A 22,811-nucleotide genomic window follows, 5' to 3' on the forward strand; every position below is an offset into this window, starting at 1 on the left:
GCTGGACTAATTAATTCCATGGAGTCTGTTCCTCCTGCAGTGTGGCTGCTGATGTCTCTCTTCATTCTTCCTTTCTTGTATTTATTTTTCAGCCTATCAAGTAGTTGTCCCTGGGTTGGCATATCTTAGTGGTCATCCCATGATTGGTCAGAGGTTGTGTTTAAATTCCTTGAAATAATGAGGGTCCCACCATTTGTCAATGTTCTTGTGAGGCATGAGGAATGGATTCAAAGTTCAGGCAGTTTATGTCTGTCCTGGGTTTTACTTTCTTCGTTTGCAAGGCCTCACATTCCTCCAGGGATGGGTAGCTTGCTGTGGCCCTTTCATTTCTCTCCTTTATATCTGTAGTGTTGTGCATGCACACAGTATTCTAGACCAGCAGGAAAAAGTACATTCTTATCAAGGCCCACTTTGGCTGTCTAATACTTTGGTTCTCCATGTTAAATTTCTGGTTGGTCTGCTGATCTGGTGCTTGCCCTTAGAGGCATTGCAGACTCAGGCTAGCTGTGACTATGATCTTAACCTCATTTTTTGCCTGGGAATCATTCTTGTTTTAATGCCTGTGGACATGGAATTCTCCATGTTTTTCTAAATAAATTTAGCTCCCTCTGGCAGTGGAGCTGTCAGTCTTCATAGCTTGTCTTGCCTCATAGGACTTCTATACCAAGGAATCGGGAGTGGGTGTGGGATGATAAGATCCTCAAGCTAAAACACCATAGTTTTCCACTGTTCTTGTTAAGCTTTAATAGATTTTCTTAAACCATCACTTCTCAATATGTTGTAATGTTTTTGGTCAATATCCAGATCTTTAAATGGAGTTTTGTCCAGTTTTATTGTTGTTTTTGTTTTGGGAGATAATATTTGTCAAACTCCTCATTCATCCATTCTGGACATCCTTTACCTTCCCTTCTTTCCTCTTTTCTCTGTGTCTGTCAGTTTATTTGTCTCTTATTTTTGAACATTTAAATTTTATTCAAACTGAAATTTATTTCAGAATATGCCATGAAGTAGGGATCTATTGGCTAGTTTAAAACATTGTGTTAGTGTCTTAGCACTACTTGTTGACAAATCCATGTGTTTCTTACTGATTTGTAATATAAATTGTTTATTTTTCTAATTTCAGTGAGACTTATTTTAATCCTTTTTTTTCTTTATTCCATCAATTATGCCCCATTTCACTTGTTTTTTCCACCTCTTGCTTTCCATTGGCTGCTTCTTAGCTTCTCAATAGGCTCAACCTTTTCTCTCTTTAAACATGTCTTTTGACTTTACCTTCTTGAGTTTCCTTCACTATTTGGGTTCATAAATTCCATCTACTTTTGATACTCATAACTGCTGAGGCTAGGCTAAGCCAAGTGAGATGCCAAAGGCACAAACATTCTAGGAGGCTTTCACTCTCGGGTCCTACCAGCGTGGGATTAGCACTTGGAGGAATTTTTCAAATTTGCACTCTACGTGCCTAACTTGCCCCATCACGGTCCTGGCCTTGCTACTCATACTTCTTACTAGCATGTACTTGTTGTGACCTGACTTCTGTCCTAAATAGGCTTCATTTATGTAAACTTTTGAGCACCTGCTATATGCTCTGCATTGTGCCAGATTGGGGGAATATAAAGGGTCTCATGATGCCACTTCTCTCACTCAGATGCTTCCTTCAGATTTGCTCTTTTTCAAGGCTAGTCCCTTTCCCCATTCCTCATCATTCCAGTCTTTTTGTATCATGTGATGCTCTTGACTGTTGCTGCCTGTTCATCCTAACCCCAGACCAACGCTTTGGAATATATAGCTATTTCCATGGTAGGACACTCTCTCTAGAAACTAGCGGGCGGTTGGGCAGTATATCAGTGGCCTTATTCTGGAAGTTGTTAAGGATTGGAAGTTCACTTGTACTTTCAGAATGGCAGTGGGTGGAGTGCCCAGGACTTCTCTAGGGTGAATGGGCCTTCACAACCATGTTGCAGCAAGATTGCTCGTTTATTCCTCATCCTAGGCCTTCCTCTGTATCAGCGTACCCTTTCTTGGCAATCTCATTTGTTCTTCAGCACTCTTGAGTTATCATCTTTATGCAGATAGCTGGCTAATTTCTCTTTCTAAGTTATGCTCCAGTTTACAAGTATTTGGTGAATTACTTCATGTGGACCTGTATAATACTCCAAGTAGAATTCATTTTCTTCTCTAATGTAGTGACTTTACCATTTCCCAGTCTCCTCCTAGCTGGAAATCTTACACAATTGTCACCTGCTTGCCCACCTTCAGGTCTGCCTGGTTGTCATGTGGTACCAGCTTGTCCTTTGTAATAACATGATAAAGGCCTCTTCTTTTCAGTGTCTGCTTGTACAATGTGAGTTCAGGCCTGCCTTCCCTTGCACTGTCTGTCCTGCTTTTGTCCTAAGGTGCAGCTGGTGCTAGTCTCGCTCAACTCCAGACAACTCTCAATCCTGTGCCAGGTTAACTTTTCTTGAAACACATCTCTGATGTGTTTGTTGTTCTTTTCTTCTTATTATTCATGCTTCAGAAACTCCCTAGTGCCTTGGGAAAACTGGGCTGGTTTTCTAGACCTTCTGACTTGTTTTAATTTCCTTGCCACTTCCTCCCTTCTTATAGGCTGGACTCTATCCAAATGTTGTAAGAATTTGCCTGTGTTTTTCTGTTTGTGTCTCTGTTTTTGTTTCCTTTTGCCAACAGTATGCTTTCCTCACATTTTTAATTCTTCTTTAAAATCTTTCCTAAAGTTCTCTCAGATTTCCCGACCTGGAAATACTCTTTCCCTCCCATTATATGTATTATACATTTATCTATACTTTAAAAAGTACAGTGCTTATCACTTCCCAACTTGTATTAGTTGTGATTTTAATATGATTTTAAAAATCTAATTAACCTTTGTAGCCCTCATTGTGCCTAGCATAGTGTCTTGCAGAGGTAATTGTTCAATTAATGAGTGAATGAATGCATTTCTCGATTAAACCCTCAGAGTCCAGGGGTCCTCAAACTGCAGCCCGTGGGCCACATGCAGTCCGCCGAGGACATTTATCTGGCCTACCGGGTGATTTTGCTACTGCTGCCTGTCCTGCTTAGCAGCCACTCATCTCAGGCCCACTGTGCGCATGTGTGGAATGTGCGCCACACTCTCCAACAGCCCTCCAACAGTCTGAGGGACAGTGAACTGTCCCCCTGTTTAAAAAGTTTGATCCCTGGACTGTCTAGACTCCTCTGTGTGCCTTTCTCATTCCCTTGCTGTATATGCAGGGCCATCTGTTTGTCTTCTTTCTTGACATTGGATTAACTTTATCTGTGAATTTCTTCATATATCACTAAGTGGCCTGTTACCTTTTGTCTCTGTTGCTTATCTTCTCTCCTAAGTTAGTATTAATTTAATTTAAATGAAAATTACATCATTTCCGTGAAGGATGTGTGTGGGAAATTTAGAGGAAATGGAAGCTAGTGTTCAGAATGACATCTTGATTCATTTTGTGGGAAAGCAGGCTGCCTACCAGGAGTTTGGAAATTTGCAAGTATAAACTTGACTCCTGGGCTGGTGGCCAGCAGAGACTAGAAAGGAGAAGTTCTGATGACACGTTCAGTATCCAGGTGGAAGGCCAAGGGCCATCTGCAGGGCCCCAGCCTCCCAATCTTTTGATCTAGGCAGCTGCTCTTGTTTTCTTTAGACATGGCTGCCTGAGCTTCTAATCAGACAACTGGGTTGAGGTGATAGCAGGTAAGAGTAAGGGAAGAGATGTCTAATTGCAATATTGCCATATTTTGAAAGTATGTGAACTCTCTGGAGTTTGCTATGTAGTTGTAGGCATCAAGTTGTAGGCATCAAGGCAATGAATTAGGTTTTGTTGATGAATTCTAAGGAATTGACTTGGTTTCATAGAGGTACATCATTTGTCTAAGATTAAAGTTAGTAAATGTCATCTCTCAGGCCCTAATTTATTATTTATTCCATTACAGCTTTTAGATTCTAGATGTTTATACTATTTTTTTTTTTTTTTTTGAGACAGAGTCTCGCTTTGTTGCCCAGGCTAGAGTGAGTGCCGTGGCGTCAGCCTAGCTCACAGCAACCTCAAACTCCTGGGCTCCAGTGATCCTTCTGCCTCAGCCTCCCGGGTAGCTGGGACTACAGGCATGTGCCACCATGCCCGGCTAATTTTTTATATATATATCAGTTGGCCAATTAATTTCTTTCTATTTATAGTAGAGACGGGGTCTCGCTCTTGCTCAGGCTGGTTTCGAACTCCTGACCTTGAGCAATCCGCCCGCCTCGGCCTCCCAAGAGCTAGGATTACAGGCGTGAGCCACAGCGCCCGGCCATAGATGTTTATACTATTTTACAAAAGCACATTTCTTCCTACTTTTGTGCATTTCACAAACTGAATAGAACTGCAGAATTCCTTATTTTCTGCCTCATTGCCCAATTTGTGGAGCTGTTTAGTCGATGTGGCCCAAAGAACAGTCTAGTGGTCCCTGTGAGGGTGAAGGCCATGAAAAGAAACTCGGGACAGATGGTGTGCTTGACTAACTGCCAGGGAAAATGTGACACCCGAACCCAGGAGGGGTACCAATGTTGCCTTTGCCACTCAAGTATATCCAAGTAGTAAATTTCTGAAAGCACAGAGGAGGCTATGGGTTAACTGCTCTCCGAATTACCAATTTCTCTTCAGTTTCAGCTAGTGACAACTGAGCTGCTCAACGCAGGCAGAACTCTGAGCTGAGCAGTGGAGGCTTCCCTGGATCTGGAGAGAAGAGGCGACTTTGGAGCCAATAATGAGCCATTCTGACTACAGGCCAAACCTCCGGCCCCTGGAGCCCCCCAGAGGTAGCAAAAGGAAAATGGAGTCTGCCCTGGCATCTGGAGAACTGAAATATAAGTGGAATGGGTGTGGAGGTTGAGGGTGGCTTTTAGGACTGAGGGGAACTATAATTCTTTTGGTGACCTGTTAAATATTATCCTGTGTTATTTATTCTAGAATTAGGTGTGGTGTCTTATTGTCTTAATTTATTTTTATTAAATATATTGAGTACAGCAGTTAATTTTCTCCAGAAAAGTGACAATCTTTTAGCAATTCCTATTTTTAAGAAGTTTATATCTATAAACTAGCAAAGCATACGGAACCCATTATTTAGATTATGTTCCATGCATGTTATGGTACTGATTTAAAACTCAAGTCTCATCTGTGTACATTTTATTCATGTTTTGTTACCCACTCTTTCCTTTTTGTGATTGTTTGAAATCATCATCAGGGAGTTTCATCCTCTTATTGGTTTTTCTACATGATAATAGAAAAGGTATAATATCTCCAGTTTTAAAAACACAGAAATGTTTGAGGAAAGAGTTGATTGCTGCCTCATATTTCTAGGTGCATCTTCTGTGGTTGGCTCACATGGCATTGGTGCTTCACCAGGTGACAAAAAGTCAAAGAACAAGTCCACACGAGGGAAGAAAAAGAGCATATTTGAAACCTACATGTCCAAGGAGGATGTTTCAGAAGGTTTGAAGAAAGGAACACTTATCCAGGTGATTAAAATCTACTGGAAGGTTAATCCCTGAATATGTGGAATCCAAAGCAATCTATCATTCATTAAATGATTTCCTGTTCTGTTCTGTGTCTTAAGAGAGTTGAGGACATAACAGGGTAGGGCTGTTATGATGGTGTAACAGAGAAGAGGACACAACAGGTACTTCTTAGACTGGTAGTACATTTAGAGGTGATAAGCACCACAAGACAGGGCCAGGCAAAGTGCCCTGGGATTTGAGAGGAGGGAGCCATTATTTCCAGTTAGGGTTGCCTAGGGATATTTTCCTGGAAGGGACATATTTGAGCCATGCCATGGATTGGTACAGTTTGAATAAGTGAAGATAAGAAAGAGCTTTACAAGTGGAGGGAGCAGTGTGAGCTATTTAGAAGTGGGAAATAGGGTTTGGATATGTGATATACTGAACAGTTTGGAGAACGTGAATGCTCAATGACTGAGAAAAATGTATAAGGTTGGAAAGGAAACCGTAAATAGCAGCAGACAATATTTGTTGAGTGCTTTATAGTTTACAAACTATGTTCTTACGCTAGTTCAGTGGTTTGGCTGAGCATGTTTGTTGAGCATCCACTGGGAGCCAAGAGCAGTTATGGTTGGGAGGGAGCACACTATGTGGGTGCTATCAAGATGAAGGTAGATGAGACTGCCTTTCTGTACTTTGAGCTTGCAGCCCAGTGGGAGGAGGTGGTCATGCGAACAGGTGATTTGGGGATAAAACAACAAGAGCTCAGATAAAAGGGTGACCAGAGTGTATGGGAGAATACTGGGGGGAAACTGGGGAATTATGTACTCCAAGTTTCTGGAGAGGCTTCCTAAAGGAGGTGATACCGGTGGTGGGTATTGAAGGGTGACTAATTTGGGCCAATGAGATGAGTGATATATGTGTGGGAAGGAGGCAGTGGCATTGATGGATACATGAATTTGTGAAACAACATGGAATAAGGCAGCTGAGGTCTCCTGGGGCATGAAATGTAAGGCAGGCAGTAGGTAACGAGGCTGGAGAGGGAGGCAGGGCCACATAGTCTTTGATTTAAATCTCTTCATAATTCTTGGATTAATGTAGAAATATTGCCATGTGCTATCTGGATCACTGAAAATGTTGACTGTGTTCCATATTTCTCTCATTCTGACAGCATGGTTTTTATATTTGTGTTTTTGACTGAAGATCCAACCAATTAACACGTAGTGTCATCTTCTCTTCCTTTTTATCACCTTTCTACTGTGGTCAAGTGCACATGTGATTGATGAGACTCTTGAATAGGAAACTGGTTTTTAACAAATGAATTGATCTTTCTGATTCTAGGAGTACTATTGGCTTTTTTAAAAAAAGCTTTTCCTAGATTTCTTTGACAAGGCTTCTCTTAGGAGAGTTGAAGCTACATTGGGCATTTGTCCATTCATTAATCCATTCATTTGCTCTTCATCATTCACCCCATATACTTAACTCCATTTTATCTGTATGTTTCTTGGCCCTCCCCTTGTTGCATGTGTACAAGGACCTGTTGTGTCTTCCCATTCTTGTTTCCTGCCACTCTCTTCTCTAGGGATGTTCTCCTCCATTCACCCTGAGCTTTAAGAATTTTCTTGTAAAAATTGTGCTCCTTGATTCCTCTGTAACTTTGTACAAGTTGTTCCTGGAGCTTGTAATGCTTTCTCCCACTATCTTGATGTAATCATGCTTGCCCTTTAAATCCCTTCCTAAATGTTACCCTCTTTGAGAAGCTTCACTTTAATTCTTGAAGCAGAGTTGGCTGTTACTGCTTTCCTGAAGTTGACTTTTTTGGTTTACTCTTTACTCTAAACCTATTACCATTTCTTGGCTTTTATGTTTCCTTAAATAGACTGTTCACTTCCTTTATGGCAGGGTCATGTCTTATTCCACAAGTTAGCTCAGTGCCTGGCATTTGATTGATGCTTAATAAATTTATATTGAATAAATATTTATTTACTGACTGAATAAAGGATCAGGATACTATCTTTTGAAAAAGGGTGAGGGGAACTGCAGTTATTATAACTTAAAAGAAAAATAGCTTAGAATTTTAGTTATAGAATTATACCTATAGAGAGATAGTGTATGGGCAATATTCTGTAATGGTATTAGTTTCTGCTCCCTTTTAATTTTTGCTTTTGAAGCAACTCTTTGCTGACATTAAAACAAAAATCTGATCAATATAACAATTCTCATTCCCAGGAGTTTGTAAGTGATTCCTCCTGGCCTGTGACATCATGAGACTCTGCAGCCAGAGCCTCCCCCAATACATGAGAACAGTTGTTCCTTGCAGATGGGGAAAGGAATGGGTTCCAGATATGAGGTCACCGTGTGAAATATACAACACTGTAAATAAGATTTTCATAGACAGAGAAACAGAGTCCATCTGCTTTCTGATATAAACTTTCTGTGTGCAAGCTTTGCTGGGTAAGGTAAAAAGCTAGACAAAAAAGGATATTTTAATGCTGATGTAGAAAATTAAGTTTATCAGATATACTTAGAAACATTTGTTAACTTTTGTATTTAAACTTAAGTCTATTTTGACTTTTTTCTTCTCACTAAGAGGAGAAACTTTTATTGAGAGATATTAGGGAGATTTAAAAAAAATAGGAATAGAGTAACATTTTCATTTTATTTTCAATACCCTGACTATAATTTGACATTTCATTGTTGTTTTGTCCTACATGGGGAAGAGGAGACCCCAGTGATCAAAGAAATCTCTTTTCAGTGTTTGAAAAACTAACCAGCAAAAACACATGATCATGTACATGTAGTTTTGAAGTTTTTTTTTTTCATGAAACAAGTTTTCACATTGAAGAGTATATGTCATTTCTCTCTATATAAATACAGTATTGGGAGTCTGTTATGGGAAATGTTGGGGGAGATGAGAGTATGGGATAGACATACCCAGACAGGGCTTCAGTTTGGGGTGACGATCAGGTGACATGGATATGAAGATGGTAGAATCAGCTGTTTTAGATCCTAGATGATGCTTTTGCTACAGGAAGTTCAGGCTGAGCCCCGAGAGCTGCCTGAAGCCTGATGTCAGAGTTCTTCCTAGAATACAATATTGGTGTGAAGTTGTTATTAGCTCTCTGGAAACTCCTAACAAGGAAGACAGAGGATGGGCTGGGCTAGTTTCTAGTACCTTTATGATTTGTTAAGAGTGAAAGCAGCTAGAGAATATTTGGGAGTGCATTAAAGATAAGAAGAGTAGAGGTGACATTATAGTGGAATGCCCTGTCACTTAGAAGGGAGAGACGATATTCTCAACATTAATACCAGAGATGATGAGAGAACTTCAGCTCTGTAGACATTAATTAATTAATTAGCTCAACAAATGGTTTTTTGACTACCAACTGAGTGCCAGGTCACTGGGGAGGTGACTTGCCTATCTTGCTCACTGGTCTATGCTCAGCAGGCAGTCGACAGCCAAAGAACTAGAGAAGAAATTACAGACTGTGATCATTGCTAATAGGGAATAAAAAAGAGGAGAGAAAATAATTAGAGCCACTTTACATAGGCTGGTTAGGGAGGATCTCTGAGCATGTGACCCCTGAGTTGAGATCTGAAGGATGAGAATGACTCAGCCGTTTGAGGAATCAGGAAAAGAATGTAGTCAGGTAAGCTCATGGAAGAACAGCAAGCAGAAGAAGGCTTGGTGTTTCTGAAGAACAAGGAGGAAGCCTGTGGGAACATTGTGAGCAAAGGGAGTTATGGGAATAAGTTGGAGAGTTAGGCAGCAGCCAAATCATATAGGGTCTCTAGGCTGTGTTGGAGAGTTGGATTCTATTCAAAGAACAGTGGGAAGTTGCTGAAGACTATTAAGCAGGGGAAGAAAATGATCTGTTTCATGCTTTTAAAACATCTCTCTGGCTATTGTGAGATGAATAGAGTGGGAGCTGAGAGGCCACTTAGGAAGCTATCAAAGTAAACCAGGCTAGAAAATAGAGAGATGTGAACACGGTGGTGCCAGTGAAGACGGAGAGAAGTGGATGGACATGGAGCTAGAACTGATGCGCTGCGCTGAGGATTAGATGTGGAAGGTGAGGCCAAGGGAGGAATCCCTGATGACCTTTCAGTTTTTGAGTTGAGTGGCTGGCTAGCTGATGTTGCCATTAACTAAGGTGGGGAGGGTCGATGCTTGGAGTGTGGTGCTGAGTTTTTGGGGCAAGTGTGGGGGCAGATAGCATAAATGAGTGAAGAGGCTCTGTGGTGACTGTGGAAACAGGCGGTTTGCAGTAGTTAAAAACATGGACTCAAGCCAGACTGCCTGGGCTTGAATGTAATGTGAATGTAGACTATTTACCTAACCTCTCAGTGTCTCAGTTTCTTCATCTGTAAAAAAGATGGTAATAGTATCTACCTCATAGGGTTGTTGTCCATGTTAAATTAGTTGATCGATATAAATCTCTTAAAACAGTGTATGGGGCCAGGCGTGGTGCTGGCCGAGGAGGTGGGAAGATCACTTGAGCTCAGGAGTTTAAGACCCTGTCTCTACTAAAAATAGAAAGAAATTAGCTGGACAACTAAAAATATATAGAAAAAATTAGCTGGGCATGGTGGCACATGCCTTTAGTCCCAGCTACTTGGAAGGCTGAGGCAGTAGGATTGCTTGAGCCCAGGACTTTGAGGTTGCTGTGAGCTACGTTGATGCCATGACACTCTAGCCAAGGCAACCGAGTGAGACTCTGTCTCAACAAACAAACAAAGAAACAAAAAAACCATGTATGGCATTTAGTATACCTGTGTAACTGGTACTGAGATTGTTTTATTACTGTTACTCAGTTCAGGTGATTGCTGTTACAAGAGCAGCTGTTACTCAGTTCAGGTGATTGCTGCCATGTAGAGCCAGCTGTCCACAGCTGTTAGATCTTATGATTTTTAAAGAAAATCTGGAAATACACATTTTTTTATGTGTGAAATTCCTCAGTTTTAAGCATTCTCAAACATCCTGTAAGCCAAATAAAACATGTTTGTGGTTGCTGAGTTAGACTAATTAGCCCAATTGTGTGGTATTTTTCTGTAGTACTATCCAATCCCTTGGGTATATAAAGGGAGAAGGCTGTTAGTCGGGGTCAGTTGAGAGGGGAGTTTTGCTCATTGAGTATGGGAGGAAGAGGGGACCCAAGGCTCAGGGTTCACAAGGATAAGAGATAATGACAGGCCATGCAACTATGTGGCCAAGGGAAGGATTAACCATAGTGGGAGGACGTTGAATAGTAAAATTGTGGTTAGGACTGTGGGCTTGGAGGTCTTAGTGAAATTGAAACATTGTTGAAATAGAGTTTCTACTGTATGTGACCTGGAAGTACCGGAGATTGTCGGCCGAAAGTGTGACATTTGATTTTTTTGTTTTCGGAGGTAGTATCATTAGTATTGATGATGGGATCCAGGCTATGAGCATGGGAGAGAATGGCTGGAGTTGTGGGGGCGGGGGCGGGCAAAAGGAATGTGGAGTTACAGGCTAGGGTCTGTCTGGTCATTGACATGGATATGAAATCCCAAAAATGTCTGTGGGAATGAGGATGGAGGGGAAGGCAGTGAGCTGCAAGTCAAAGCATTAGTGAACTAGAGCTATGACTAAAAGGTTTGAAGATGACAGCACCAAGGGGGTATAGCAGGAGCTATAGCTGGATACAAATTTCAAAGGATTGGGGGGGTTTTTGAAAGATAATGGAGGAAAAAAATAATTTTAAACCCATGGATGGTAAAGCAAGGAGAAGATATTCTTCCTCCAGTCCCTGAGATACCTAGACCTTAAGGGAAGTGATAATATTGGGGGACAGCCAGGTTTCAATTAAGGCAAAGAATCATACGAGCATTCATTCATAGAAGTGACAGAGGCTGTAAGATCCTCACTGATCAAGTTCCAGGCCTAGGAAAGGGATGTAGGAAAAAGAAAAGGGTGTAGGAAAAAGATGAGAGATGGGGGATTGGGTCAGGTTAGGAGATGGTTATAGAAATATAGAAATGAAAATCTTGGACCTCTATAGGTGAATAAAACAAAATATCTGTGGGCATTTTCTTAATTAAAAGACCATTTTCTTTTTTAAGACATGGTCTTAACTGTCGCCTGGGCTAGAGGTGTAGTGGAGTCATCATAGTTCACTGCAAACTCCTGGGCTTAAGTGATCCTCCTACCTTAGCCTCCTGAGTAGCTGGGACTACTGGTGTGCACTACCACATCCGGCTAATTTTTCTGTTTTTTTTTTTTTTTTAGAGATGGGGTATTGATCTTGCTCAGGATGAAAAGACCATTTTTTGACAGTCTTTACTGCCAGCTTCTGTCAGGCTATAGGAACAACCCTGGTCTGTTATGAAACTCTGTGAGAGTTTCTTCTTTCTTAGTATGATCTGTACTCCCTCAAGGTGCTTATTTCTGAGGTCCAGTTCTTAAGAGTTATACTCCAGTCAAATTTACACATGCTTTTCTGGAACAAGGCTTTTGCCCTTACCTGTGTGCTGATATATATCGGGAAGTTTGGGATTGAGAATCAAGGATTAAATCTTTAAGGTCCTTTTAATATATTTTCTTTTAAGTAGAGCCTAGATGCTGCCCTGAACAACCTGTCTCTTTGCCCTGAGCCCTGCCATGGCGTCTCTAAGTACTCTAAGTAAAGGCACTTTCAAAGCAGGAGGCATTCTTATCTCTGTACTTCTTCATGTGTTAGCCATTTGCTGAGCTAGAAGGGATGATAGAAGAATAGAAATTGAAAAAACAGGCGAGAAGAAGTGCCTGGAACCAGAAAATGAAATTGTTAAAAATTTAATTTCAGTGAATTTATTTTTATTTGTTTGGAGTCTCTTCCCCTCACTAGAGTGTAAGCTTCATGGAGGTAGAGTCTATATGTGATTATTTTCCATCGCACCTCCCTCACTTAGCATCCATTGTGCCTATCATGCTCATGATTAGGAAGTTTTTCTTGGGTGAGTGATAAATATTTAGGAAAAATATAAGTTGTTTTCTTCCCTCCTCCAACTGGAAATAGCTATCCTAGAAGTGAATTTGCTGTGACACTCTTAAGGGACTGGCCTCGGAGAGCTTTGCTAGCCCTCTCTCTCCACACCTCCCCTCTTGTACCCTAAGCAGAGTTAGAGCATAATGGGGATGAGTGAGTGTTTGCCCTCTTAACCACTTTTGCAAACATTGTCCTCTACTATACTTCCCTTTGGATTTATCTGAAATTTTGCTCTTGTTTTAAGGACTAGGTCAGAGACCATCTCTGGAGCCTTTCCTGGTGCCCCAGTTAAAGTAAGCTGCACCCTCCCTTATGGCATTCTTCATGTTTTCCTTTAAAACAAGGGCTGAGTTTAGTTTTCATTCTCTGCCTCCACATTGCCTATCTCAAGGTCTTGAACATAGTACTCAATAAGAAATTTTTCAATTAAGGACTAAATGATCATTTATAGTAGTTTATTTGGGTGTTCATGATATTGTATACTATGGCATAAACATTTGCAATTTAAACATGATACACTACTGAAAGAAAGAAATTATTTTCTGCTTTATGTTCTCACCTATTCTGTTAATTAGGTATTTTTGAATCTTTCAACATTTTAGGGGAAATGTTACTTAAAACACTTTCTCAAGATATCCTTTGAGTTTGGCTGTTGGAAAAATAACAGCTTCCATCCATGTGTTCCAGTGGCCTGTGACTGCAGCTGGAACTTGGGAAGGGTTATAGCTTCCTGCAAGAGCTGAAAATACTGAACTCCTATTGAAGAGGCCCCCACCTGCACCACTGTGCATAAATAGAAGCAGGCCCTGATTTGGTGCTGGAATAACATGAAGTTGAAGGCAGACTGGGTGGCCTGGCTGTTGGAGCCAGGATTCCCGTTTGCATTAAGAGCTGGTTATGGACCATTTTGAATTATTGACTCATTTAGCTCTGCAGAGGGGCCAGAGTAAAAAATAACGTATCCAGTCTCTTGAGGCTAAGTATCCAGGATGGAAATCAACCTGTATCACTTTGAAAATTGTCACAGAAACAACTAATTGTAGAAAGATCTTGGAACTGGGAGAATAAAAAGGTCCATTATATAATGAGATGTTATCCCCAGATAACCTTGTTCTGAAAGGCAAGGTTTAAGTTAATTTGAAGAGTAACATATAGGGGCATCTAAAATCCCCATAGTTGTCCATGCCAGGCTTTGTTGTTTCTCACCTTTCCCTGTTTACAGCAAGGTGCCAGTCTAAGCTTTTAGTTTTTTTTTTTCTTTTTTGAGAGAGAGTCTTACTCTGTTGCCCGGGCTAGAGTGCCGTGGCATCAGCCTAGCTCACGGCAACCTCAAACTCCTGGGCTCAAGCAATCCTACTATCTCAGCCTCCCAAGTAGCTGGGACTACAGGCATGTGCCACCATGCCTGGCTAATTTTTTCTATATATTTTTAGTTTGCCAATTAATTTCTTTCTATTTTTAGTAGAGACGGAGGCCTCACTCTTGCTCAGGCTGGTTTCGAACTCCTGACCTTGAGCAATCCACCCACCTCAGCCTCCCAGAGTGCTAGGATTATAGGTGTGAGCCACCTTGCCCTGCCAGCTGTCAGTTTTTGATGGAACTGTGTGTTACAGAAAGCAACATAAATCATGTTGCATGCATTTAGTGAATAGTTCTCATACATCTAACTTGTTTTCTAGATTGAACTTTTATTTAAAAATCTTTTTATTGAGAAAATAGTATGCACATAGAAAAGCATAAATATATACCTAGTTAGATTCTCACAGATTTTATTTTTTGTTTTAAAGGGTGCATTAAGAATTAATCCAAAGAAGTTTCATGAAGCCTTCATTCCTTCCCCGGTAAGTTCAATAGCTAATAAACTTAATGTCACATTTAATTTTTTAGATGTGCTCTGAAACTGGAATATATGAAATTATATATTCTAACTAAAAAGCAGAGTTGTAAAACAAAGTTGAAGATGGGCAAGGATCTGTTTCAAATTTAAATAAACAAAATTTGCTTTTGGTTCACAACTCCTTCTGCCAGTCTTAAAATCACATGCCAAATGAAGGGGATGGCATTTGTCACGAGGCTGCAGAGAGCAGCTGGACCCAGGCAGACTACCCACCAGTTCATGAAATTGGATGCCCTTGGTTTATAGCTTAAAAGGATTTATGGGTTTTTTTGCACTGATTTAAGTTAATCTTTCCTAAACAAATATGCTATCTACTTTCGATCTGCATGAGCTAATATGAACATTTGTCCAAAAATAATGAGTAGCACTTATTTTTTTTTTGGTCAGAGTTTCTCACTTTAATTTTGTGCAGGTGATAGGACTTTGTACAAGGCTCTTTACCATTGGGTCTTTAGACCTTTCATCTGTTCATGACTCACTTTAAGAGGCTCAAGTTAAAGCAAGTTTACACAGACATATAGTAATACTTAGCAGCAGGTCTCTGGAGAAGGTTTGAGTGTACAAAGCTGGGAGAGCAATATTCTTAAATCCTGACCTAAATTTCCCAGGATGCTATAAATAGAATAACTACAGAATCATAGATTTTTCACAGTGGAAGAGACCATGGGTATAAAGTGCTTATAGATTAGGAAATGGAATGCATATATTTGAGTTAACATATTTCATTATGTTAAATGACAACAAGTTTAGTGACGGTGTAAGTTCAGTCATGTACCTCATAGGTGTTACTATTACTGGTTGTGTATCCCTTATTTGAAATGCTTGGGACCAGAAGTGTTTTGGATTTCAGACGTTTTTGAATTTTGGAATATTTGTATTATATACTTATACAGAAATCTGAAATGCTCCAATGAGCATTTCCTTTGAGCATCATGTCTGTGGTCAAAAAGTTTCATATTTTGGGACATTTCAGATTTTGGATTTTCAGATTTGGGATGCTCAAACTGTATTATTATTGTTGTTATTGTTACAATAACCTTAAGACCTATTCTCAAGCTCAGTTTAGTCCTTTTTTCCCTTGCCTTCCAGAAGCCAAGGATTCACATTTGCATCCAAGTTCAAGTCTTACTCATTGGATCAGATAAAACGTATTACAGACATGTCTCATTATTCTCTCTGAGTCATATTCTGTTTCTGTGACAGAACATGGTATATATGTGGACCTTGGTTGCTGGGTTGTAGAACTGATGGTCAGCTTTGAGGTGGTAACTTGGCTGCATGAGCAGTTCCCTCATACAGTGGAAGTGCAGTTTACATGGGTGTTAGATTCCAAAGTTTGCTCACAAGGTGAAAATCACATCCAGGAATCATAGAAATTACCTATGAAATCTCTTAGAAAGGTACCATGTTGGTGACAGATAAACCATTTCTTAATAAGTCCTGCATAACCAACATTTTCTCCACATTAGAAAGAATGACTGTTTCTTCACTGACATTCAATCGAAGGATCTTGATTCTATCAGGAGCCCTCGTGTGTGAAAACCATGGATTTTTAAGCATGAGAAGCACATTCAGTGCAGTAAGGAGTTCATCCTAAGAACCACCTGGGAACTGAGCAGATTTCAACTCTCTCCTCTCCTGTGCACGCTGAAGTTTGCTCTCATGGATTGTGATGATGAGGGGAACTATAGCATTTTGAAAATTTTGCCACTTTGTCTCTTTCCTGAGTACATAGTATTGAATTTCTGTAAGTTAAATCTCTGTTAGGTCAGCTCCTAACAAGTATGGGTCCTAGGACAAAAGTACAACAGGAGGCACATGCATACCTATGTTAAATCACATATTGAGGCTGGGCGCGGTGGCTCACGCCTGTAATCCTAGCACTCTGGGAGACCTAGGTGGGCAGATTGCTCCAGGTCAGGAGTTTGAAACCAGCCTGAGCAAGAGCGAGACCCCATCTCTACTATAAATACAAAGAAATTAATTGGCCAACTAATATATATAGAAAAAGTAAGCCGGGCATGGTGGCACATGCCTGTAGTCCCAGCTACTTGGGAGGCTGAGGCAGCAGGATTGCTTGAGCCCAGGAGTTTGAGGTTGCTGTGAGCTAGGCTGACACCACGGCACTCACTCTAGCCTGGACAACAGAGCGAGACGCTGTCTCAAAAAAAAAAAAAAATCACATATTGAAAAGTTATAAATCAAACTAACAAACTATAAAGTTAAATATATTCCATGACAAAGTCTATTCCTTACCAGATGTACTTCCATGTATCCGGGTTCAAATGGAGAATTCTCAGATTCCTTGCAGCTCCATACTAGAGTGTGGCTGCTTAGAAGGGGTCCACCTCTGATCTGTCCCTCTTCTCTTCCCACTCCTGACTCCCTTTTGGCTCCTTTGCTTTCAGTGAGGACCCTTGCATGTACATACGTGGGCATCTTATCCCACATGTCTGAGCTGTATCCATATCCAACTCAGAAATACCCAAACCTTTAGCTAGCCGTTAAGTTGAGGGGGTACCACCATTGGTGGGGAAGATGCCTCTGTATGCCCTGGAAGTGACTTGGAGCTGATTATTCCAGGGAAGCACATCCATTTCGCCCTGAGAAGTCCTTGTTTGATGGGAAGGGGCATGGCTAGAGCAGGACCAGAGCCCAAAGTCCTTCTAAAGTGTGAAGCCTGGTTAGGTTCTTGTAAGTTAATTTCATGTAATTTACATTTGCAAATGATATATCTCTATAGATTAACCTGACTTGTTAAAGAAAGGCTGACAAGCAAAGGCAAAAGTTACTGATGTTTCAAAAGCTCACACTTGTTCTCCTAGTTGAAATTATATTCCTTGCATGTGCTATTTAGAAATTTTTAGACAGTTGTGATATTAGGACGAGCTTATTTCCATGCCTCTTTTATTCTTTTATCTGGCCCCTGATGGAGTAGTAATATTGTCTAAGAGAAGGGAAAAAAACTAAATAATTCACCTCTAGATAATTAAGAACAGATTGTAAAAGCTACTATCAAGGCCCAATTGCAAGTGATCTCTCTAGTTTTGGACACTAGAATATTCCTATATTCTTGTCCTATACACAAGATAGTCCTATACACAAGATACTCTAGTCCTATACACAAGATACTCCTATCTTAGATAGTCCTATACACAAGATACTCTAGTTTTGGACACTAAAATAGTCCTATATTCTTGTTTTGCAGATTTTTAGGTCCATTTCAGTTTTCAGAATCGTTATGGGAAGCAATCTAAGAGGGTGATAGTAGAGGCAATAAATAAATTACATGCAAATAAACCCCACAAGCACCAGTGGTCTAGATTTCTGAGTGTACGTAGTTCATGTCCATGTAAAATATGAACTTATATGAACTAGAAAAATGCCTACAGTTAGATGAAGAAGTAGGATGTCAGAACCAGGGCCTGCATGTTACCTGTTTAAGCTGTGAAGATAGACAGGAATTGATAAAAGATGTGGCTTCTGGTCTGACAATAGGAAATAGAAAGGTTTCCTTATTTGTAAAATGAGAGGATGGATTAGATATTGTCTAGATTTATTCACAACTTCAAAATTCTAAGTTTTTGGAGAGACAAAAATAGAGATTTGATTAAATTATTTAAATTTACACTTATTCTAAAAATATTATGGTTGTAAATTTATACAATGTCATTTTGCCATGCCAAAATATCTAAGGCTAAGAACAATGAATTGATCATCAGGTTTGAAATAATACTTTGTTTTGGAGGAACTTGACTTAGCTTCATTATAATTTCTATTGATAGAAATTTTCGTTTTATGACAAATCTAAAATACATGGGATTATGTGGATCTGCTAGTCTCCTGGGATTCTCAACAAAACCAGAATACAGAGTTGGAATGGAACCATGTGACTTTCAAGCAAACCAAGATAAAATGGTATTATTGAGATACCTTTTTATCCTATTTTGGGGACAGGGTAAAGAGGAGAAATGGATCAGATGGGAAAACCTGGCTTTTTATAAAAAAGCACAATTTCTGTTCTGAATTATGTTGGTCCAAGAAGCTCTGTAACTTTTTTATGTGTCATGGGAGGCACCCTTTGTACAGCTGTGGAATTTATTTCTGGTCCAAAGGGAGCTATTCCATCAATGAAGGATGCTCTGACCATCATGGCATACTTGCGTTGTCCTCCTTCTTCCAGTCCCCTAAATACATAGATTACCTCTAGATCCCTTTATTCTTCCTTTAGGTGTGTTCATTATCTGCTTTTTGTATTCTTTCTGATGGGTAGAACAAGACTTCTGACATCCAAATAAAGAGCTGAATTCTTTGGCCTTAAAAAATATTAATAGTTAAGAGAGATTACTCAAACTTTTAATATTGAGCAGTTCTCAAGTTTAGTATCTTTAAAATAGGAGATTCAGCAATAGACACAGGTTTCTAAATGAATCAAGGAATTGCTGAGTAGTGATGCAATAGCTGTAGATTCGTGTGTTGTCTGAAGTTCCACTCAGCCCTGCTATCCTTAGTTTCTTGGGATAGGAAGGTGACAATACCATCATCCTATCATCTGAAATCATGAGCTGCCAATGGGTGATTGTAGCTGCTTATAACAGAGACATTTCTTTCATTGCATATGTTTTGACACGTGAGACTGGGTTAGGGTGACCTCCAAACAGCCCTCTTTTCGTTCCAGAGAGGTCCGAGGATCATATTGCCTTATAAATTGCAGAAGACAGCGATTGATGATGATGTAACATATTTCAGTTGTTCAAGCTCTATTTACTAGCTATCTCCTCCTCATTTCTCTGAAAAGCTCTTCCTGAGGTCAGCTGCAGTCATTTTTTGTGGCTAACACAGTAGCTGTTCCTCAGGGACTAGGGTGGGGTTAGGTTTGGCAGAATGTGCAGGCTACAGCTGTCAACCCAGAGCAAGATTGGACATTGGACAGAAAACTGTTCTAAAAGATCTCTAATGGTTTGTATTTGGAAACTATAAAAAATGCTGAGCAACTAAAATCCCCTCCCCCTTTTTTGGTTTGGTGATTTTGGAATGGTAATTCTAACTTTAACTAAAATTTCATAGTAATCACGTTCAGTCTATTGAGTGTTAAATCTGATCTATACTGAGTATCTCTATTAGAAAAATTTGAGTGGTAACTTTCCAGACCCTTTTATCATCAACTTCTGTAAGAAAAATTAATATTTTTATTTCTCTTTCATTCTCTGAAAAGGAGCACATAATGTAAACTTTTAGATGAATAGAAGGATAAGAGTACATGTTTGTTGATGAGACATTTTGAAAATATTCCATTTTCTCATGGAACCTGACTACTGAAGGCCTGCTTTTCCTTAGGTTTTTTCTTTTTTTTTTTTTTTTAAAACAAGGTCTTGCTCTTTTGCCCAGGCTAGGGTGCAGTGGCGTTATCATAGCTCACTGCAACCTTAAACTCCTTGGCTCAAGTGATCCTCCTGCCTCAGCCTCCTGAGTAGCTGGGACTACAGGCATGCACCACCATGCCCGGCTAATTTTTGTATTTTATTTTTTGTAGAGATAGGATCTTGCTATGTTGTTCAGGGTGGTCTTAAACTCTTGGTCTCAAGTGATTCTCCTGCCTCAGCCTCCCAAAGTGCTAGGATTACAGATGTGAGCTACCACACCCAGCCCCTCAGCTATCTTTTCATTTAAGTATTTTGCAAAGTAATTTGGCTTACCAAGAAGACTCTGGCACCCATTGAAGTTGAGACATCAACACTTGGGGAGCTCACTGGGGAGCCACACTGCTTAAAGTGTGTGATTGAGGATGAAAGTGTCTGCACTTTGTGTTCATGGTCTGGAATTTACAGTGCTTCTAAGTCAGTAGGAAAGGGGGAGTGTAAGATTGCTTTATGAATCTCATGTCACGTCTCTTCTTTGCCTTCTTCTTAGGTTTCCATAAAAACAAGCACAGTTTTTTCTCTCTGCAACTTTCGGACGGGGGTTGGGGGCGTGATATGATTTTGCTGGCTTCCTTCAGGAGAACCCAAATCCTAGAGCCTGCTCCTGTCTCAGTTGGTTTTCCTTGGGGGGCTGGGGTAGGGGATTATATGTTGTTTTTCTTCTGTTCTCTTGCATACCTTCTATTTTTTGCTTTTCCTTGATACTTAAAAAAAAATTCTTTCAGTGTAAAATAGTTTCAGCATGCTTTATTTTACTTAAAACAAAAAAGGATAACCTAAGAATAACTTACTCCTTTCTCATTTTAGTTATGAAAGAATGCAATCTCAGTTTTTTGCTTTATGTATTTTTATTTGTTTGTTTTGATCTGTCTGTAGTAGATCATTTGCTTATTTGGTGATATTTTTGGATTCTGCTAACCTCTTAATTGTTCATTATCATTTCTGTTAGTTCTAAAGAAATTGAATTCCCTTTAGGTGTGTTTGTGGCTATGTACTAGAGTTCCTGTTAAGTCAGTGCACATATTGTAGAGTCTAAAATTTTCAAGCCAAGGTAGTAATATTTGGTTCCAGGCCTTGGTAAACTAACTATCATTTTATTTCTCTCTCCAACCTAGGATGGTGATCGAGACATTTTTATTGATGGGGTTGTTGCTCGTAATAGAGCCTTAAATGGGGATCTGGTGGTCGTGAAACTACTTCCCGAGGAGCAGTGGAAGGTAAGTTAAATTTTCTTTTTTTAACTATAGATTTCTTAGGGCCTTTTATGTTCCATGGTGTACCAATGAGGCATCATAACCTGGAGGAGTCACAGACCCCTCAGGCTCTGCAGTTAAGTTGAGTGTTGCATGCTTGGGGCTTGGAAACATCTGCTGGGCAGACATCTAATAATTTGAGTTATTTTCCTTGCTCCCTTCTCAAGTGATCTGTCCTGTCACATGCTTTGCTTTGGTTTCTAGTATTCTTTTGGATAGAATACCAAGGGCCCATTCAAACTTGACACATATATTATTTTTCCACATTCTGTTGTGGGAGAACTGAAACGATGAAGCCATGGGCACAGTGGTAGTCCTCACACATTTCTTCTGCCTCTACTGGAAAACGCAAGCAATACATATGGAGTTCTGTTGGACCTAGTTTGGTGATCGAGTGTCCCTTGGAAAATAAAAATTATCTACATTTTTATAAATCAGGGATTTAGGGGCAGAAAAAAATTTTTTAATAGGAAAATATCTGGGGTTTTGGTCTCCATCTATGTCTGTCAATTGAAAAGGGAAATTAGTTTTACTTTTGACTGTTTTTTAATTAACAGTAAGGGTCAGATGGTGTTTTAGTTAACAGTAAGGGTCAATTTGTGGTAACAGTTTCTTTGAATTGTCACGTAGAATTGGTGACTTGTTCCGTGTTTCCCCGAAAATAAGACCTACCCATAAAATAAGCCCTAGCAGGATTTCTAAGCATTTGTGCAATATAAGCCCTACCCCGAATATAAGACCTAGTGATGGGCGTGGCTATGCAGCGTATCTGCACAACCCATGCATTTCGTCATGAAGTAGTAAAGAAGACGAGCAGCCCTTCTCATCTGCCCCATGAGAGCTCTATTGCTCAACATGAGAGATTGGGGCCAATGGTTCTAAAGCAAATAGAGTCACAAGAAATTCAGGATGGAATTCGGGGTATGTAGAGTTATGATGATGTTCCAGAAGACGACGACTTAACTATATTTGAATAAATGTAGGTTGTTGTTCTGTACTTAAAAAAAATAACACATCCCCTGAAAATAAGCCCTAGGGTGTCTTCTTGAGGAAAAATAAATATAAGACCCTGTCTTATTTTTTGGGAAACACGGTATACCTAAGTCTGAATTTGTCTTCATAACATTTGTTTTATTTGGTTCAATTCATTGGTACTCTAGAATGTGGTGTCTTCTTCAATGAGAGGCATCAAAATGTAGCATGGCCTTTAGGTTAGGTTGTTTGGCTTTGAATCTCATCTCTGCCCTTCATCTACATAGCTTTGGGCAAATTATACAACTTCTTTGCCTCAAATGCCTCATCTGTAAAATGTATAGTACCTAATTCATAGATTTGTCATGAGGATTAAACGAAAATACATGTAAAAATCTTAGAATAGTGTCTAAAAGTCTTAGACTGGCAGGAGCTCAAGAAATGTTAGTTCTTATCATTAGCTTTTCCAGAAAATATGTGATATGAGGAGTACCACCTTATCTCAGAGCTTTGTTCAGGCACAAATTAAAAAAAATTTTTTTTATGTGATAGGGCTAGAGTAATTGAATTATAGTTATGTGCCAGGTACTGATAGGGTGTAGGGAATTTTGTAATGATCAGGATTGACATAGTTCTTGCTCTTATGGAATTTACAGTCTATTGGGGAGTACAGGTAGAAAGAGACAGATACTAATCATATATAAATTTAAGTATAATTTTAATTAGTACTGTGAAGCTAAGTGCAGGGTTGTGTTTTTTTTTTTATGAGTGAATTTTCCTAGT

General features: G+C 39.8%; 1 protein-coding gene across 2 annotated transcripts in view; it reads left to right on the forward strand.

The window, feature by feature from the left end:
- Positions 1-22,811, forward strand: part of DIS3L2 (DIS3 like 3'-5' exoribonuclease 2) — a 328,686-nt gene that overhangs the window by 40,425 nt on the left and 265,450 nt on the right. For both annotated transcript variants that reach the window (XM_012791622.3, XM_012791623.2), the window contains exons 2-5: positions 4,665-4,819; positions 5,361-5,518; positions 14,274-14,327; positions 20,919-21,020. In XM_012791622.3, coding sequence (XP_012647076.2) covers positions 4,768-4,819; positions 5,361-5,518; positions 14,274-14,327; positions 20,919-21,020 — 366 coding nt within the window. In that variant the 5' untranslated portion in view covers positions 4,665-4,767. The remainder of the gene's footprint in view (positions 1-4,664; positions 4,820-5,360; positions 5,519-14,273; positions 14,328-20,918; positions 21,021-22,811) is intronic.

Source organism: Microcebus murinus, chromosome 8, assembly GCF_040939455.1.
Source record: "Microcebus murinus isolate Inina chromosome 8, M.murinus_Inina_mat1.0, whole genome shotgun sequence".
Lineage (NCBI taxonomy): Eukaryota > Metazoa > Chordata > Mammalia > Primates > Cheirogaleidae > Microcebus > Microcebus murinus.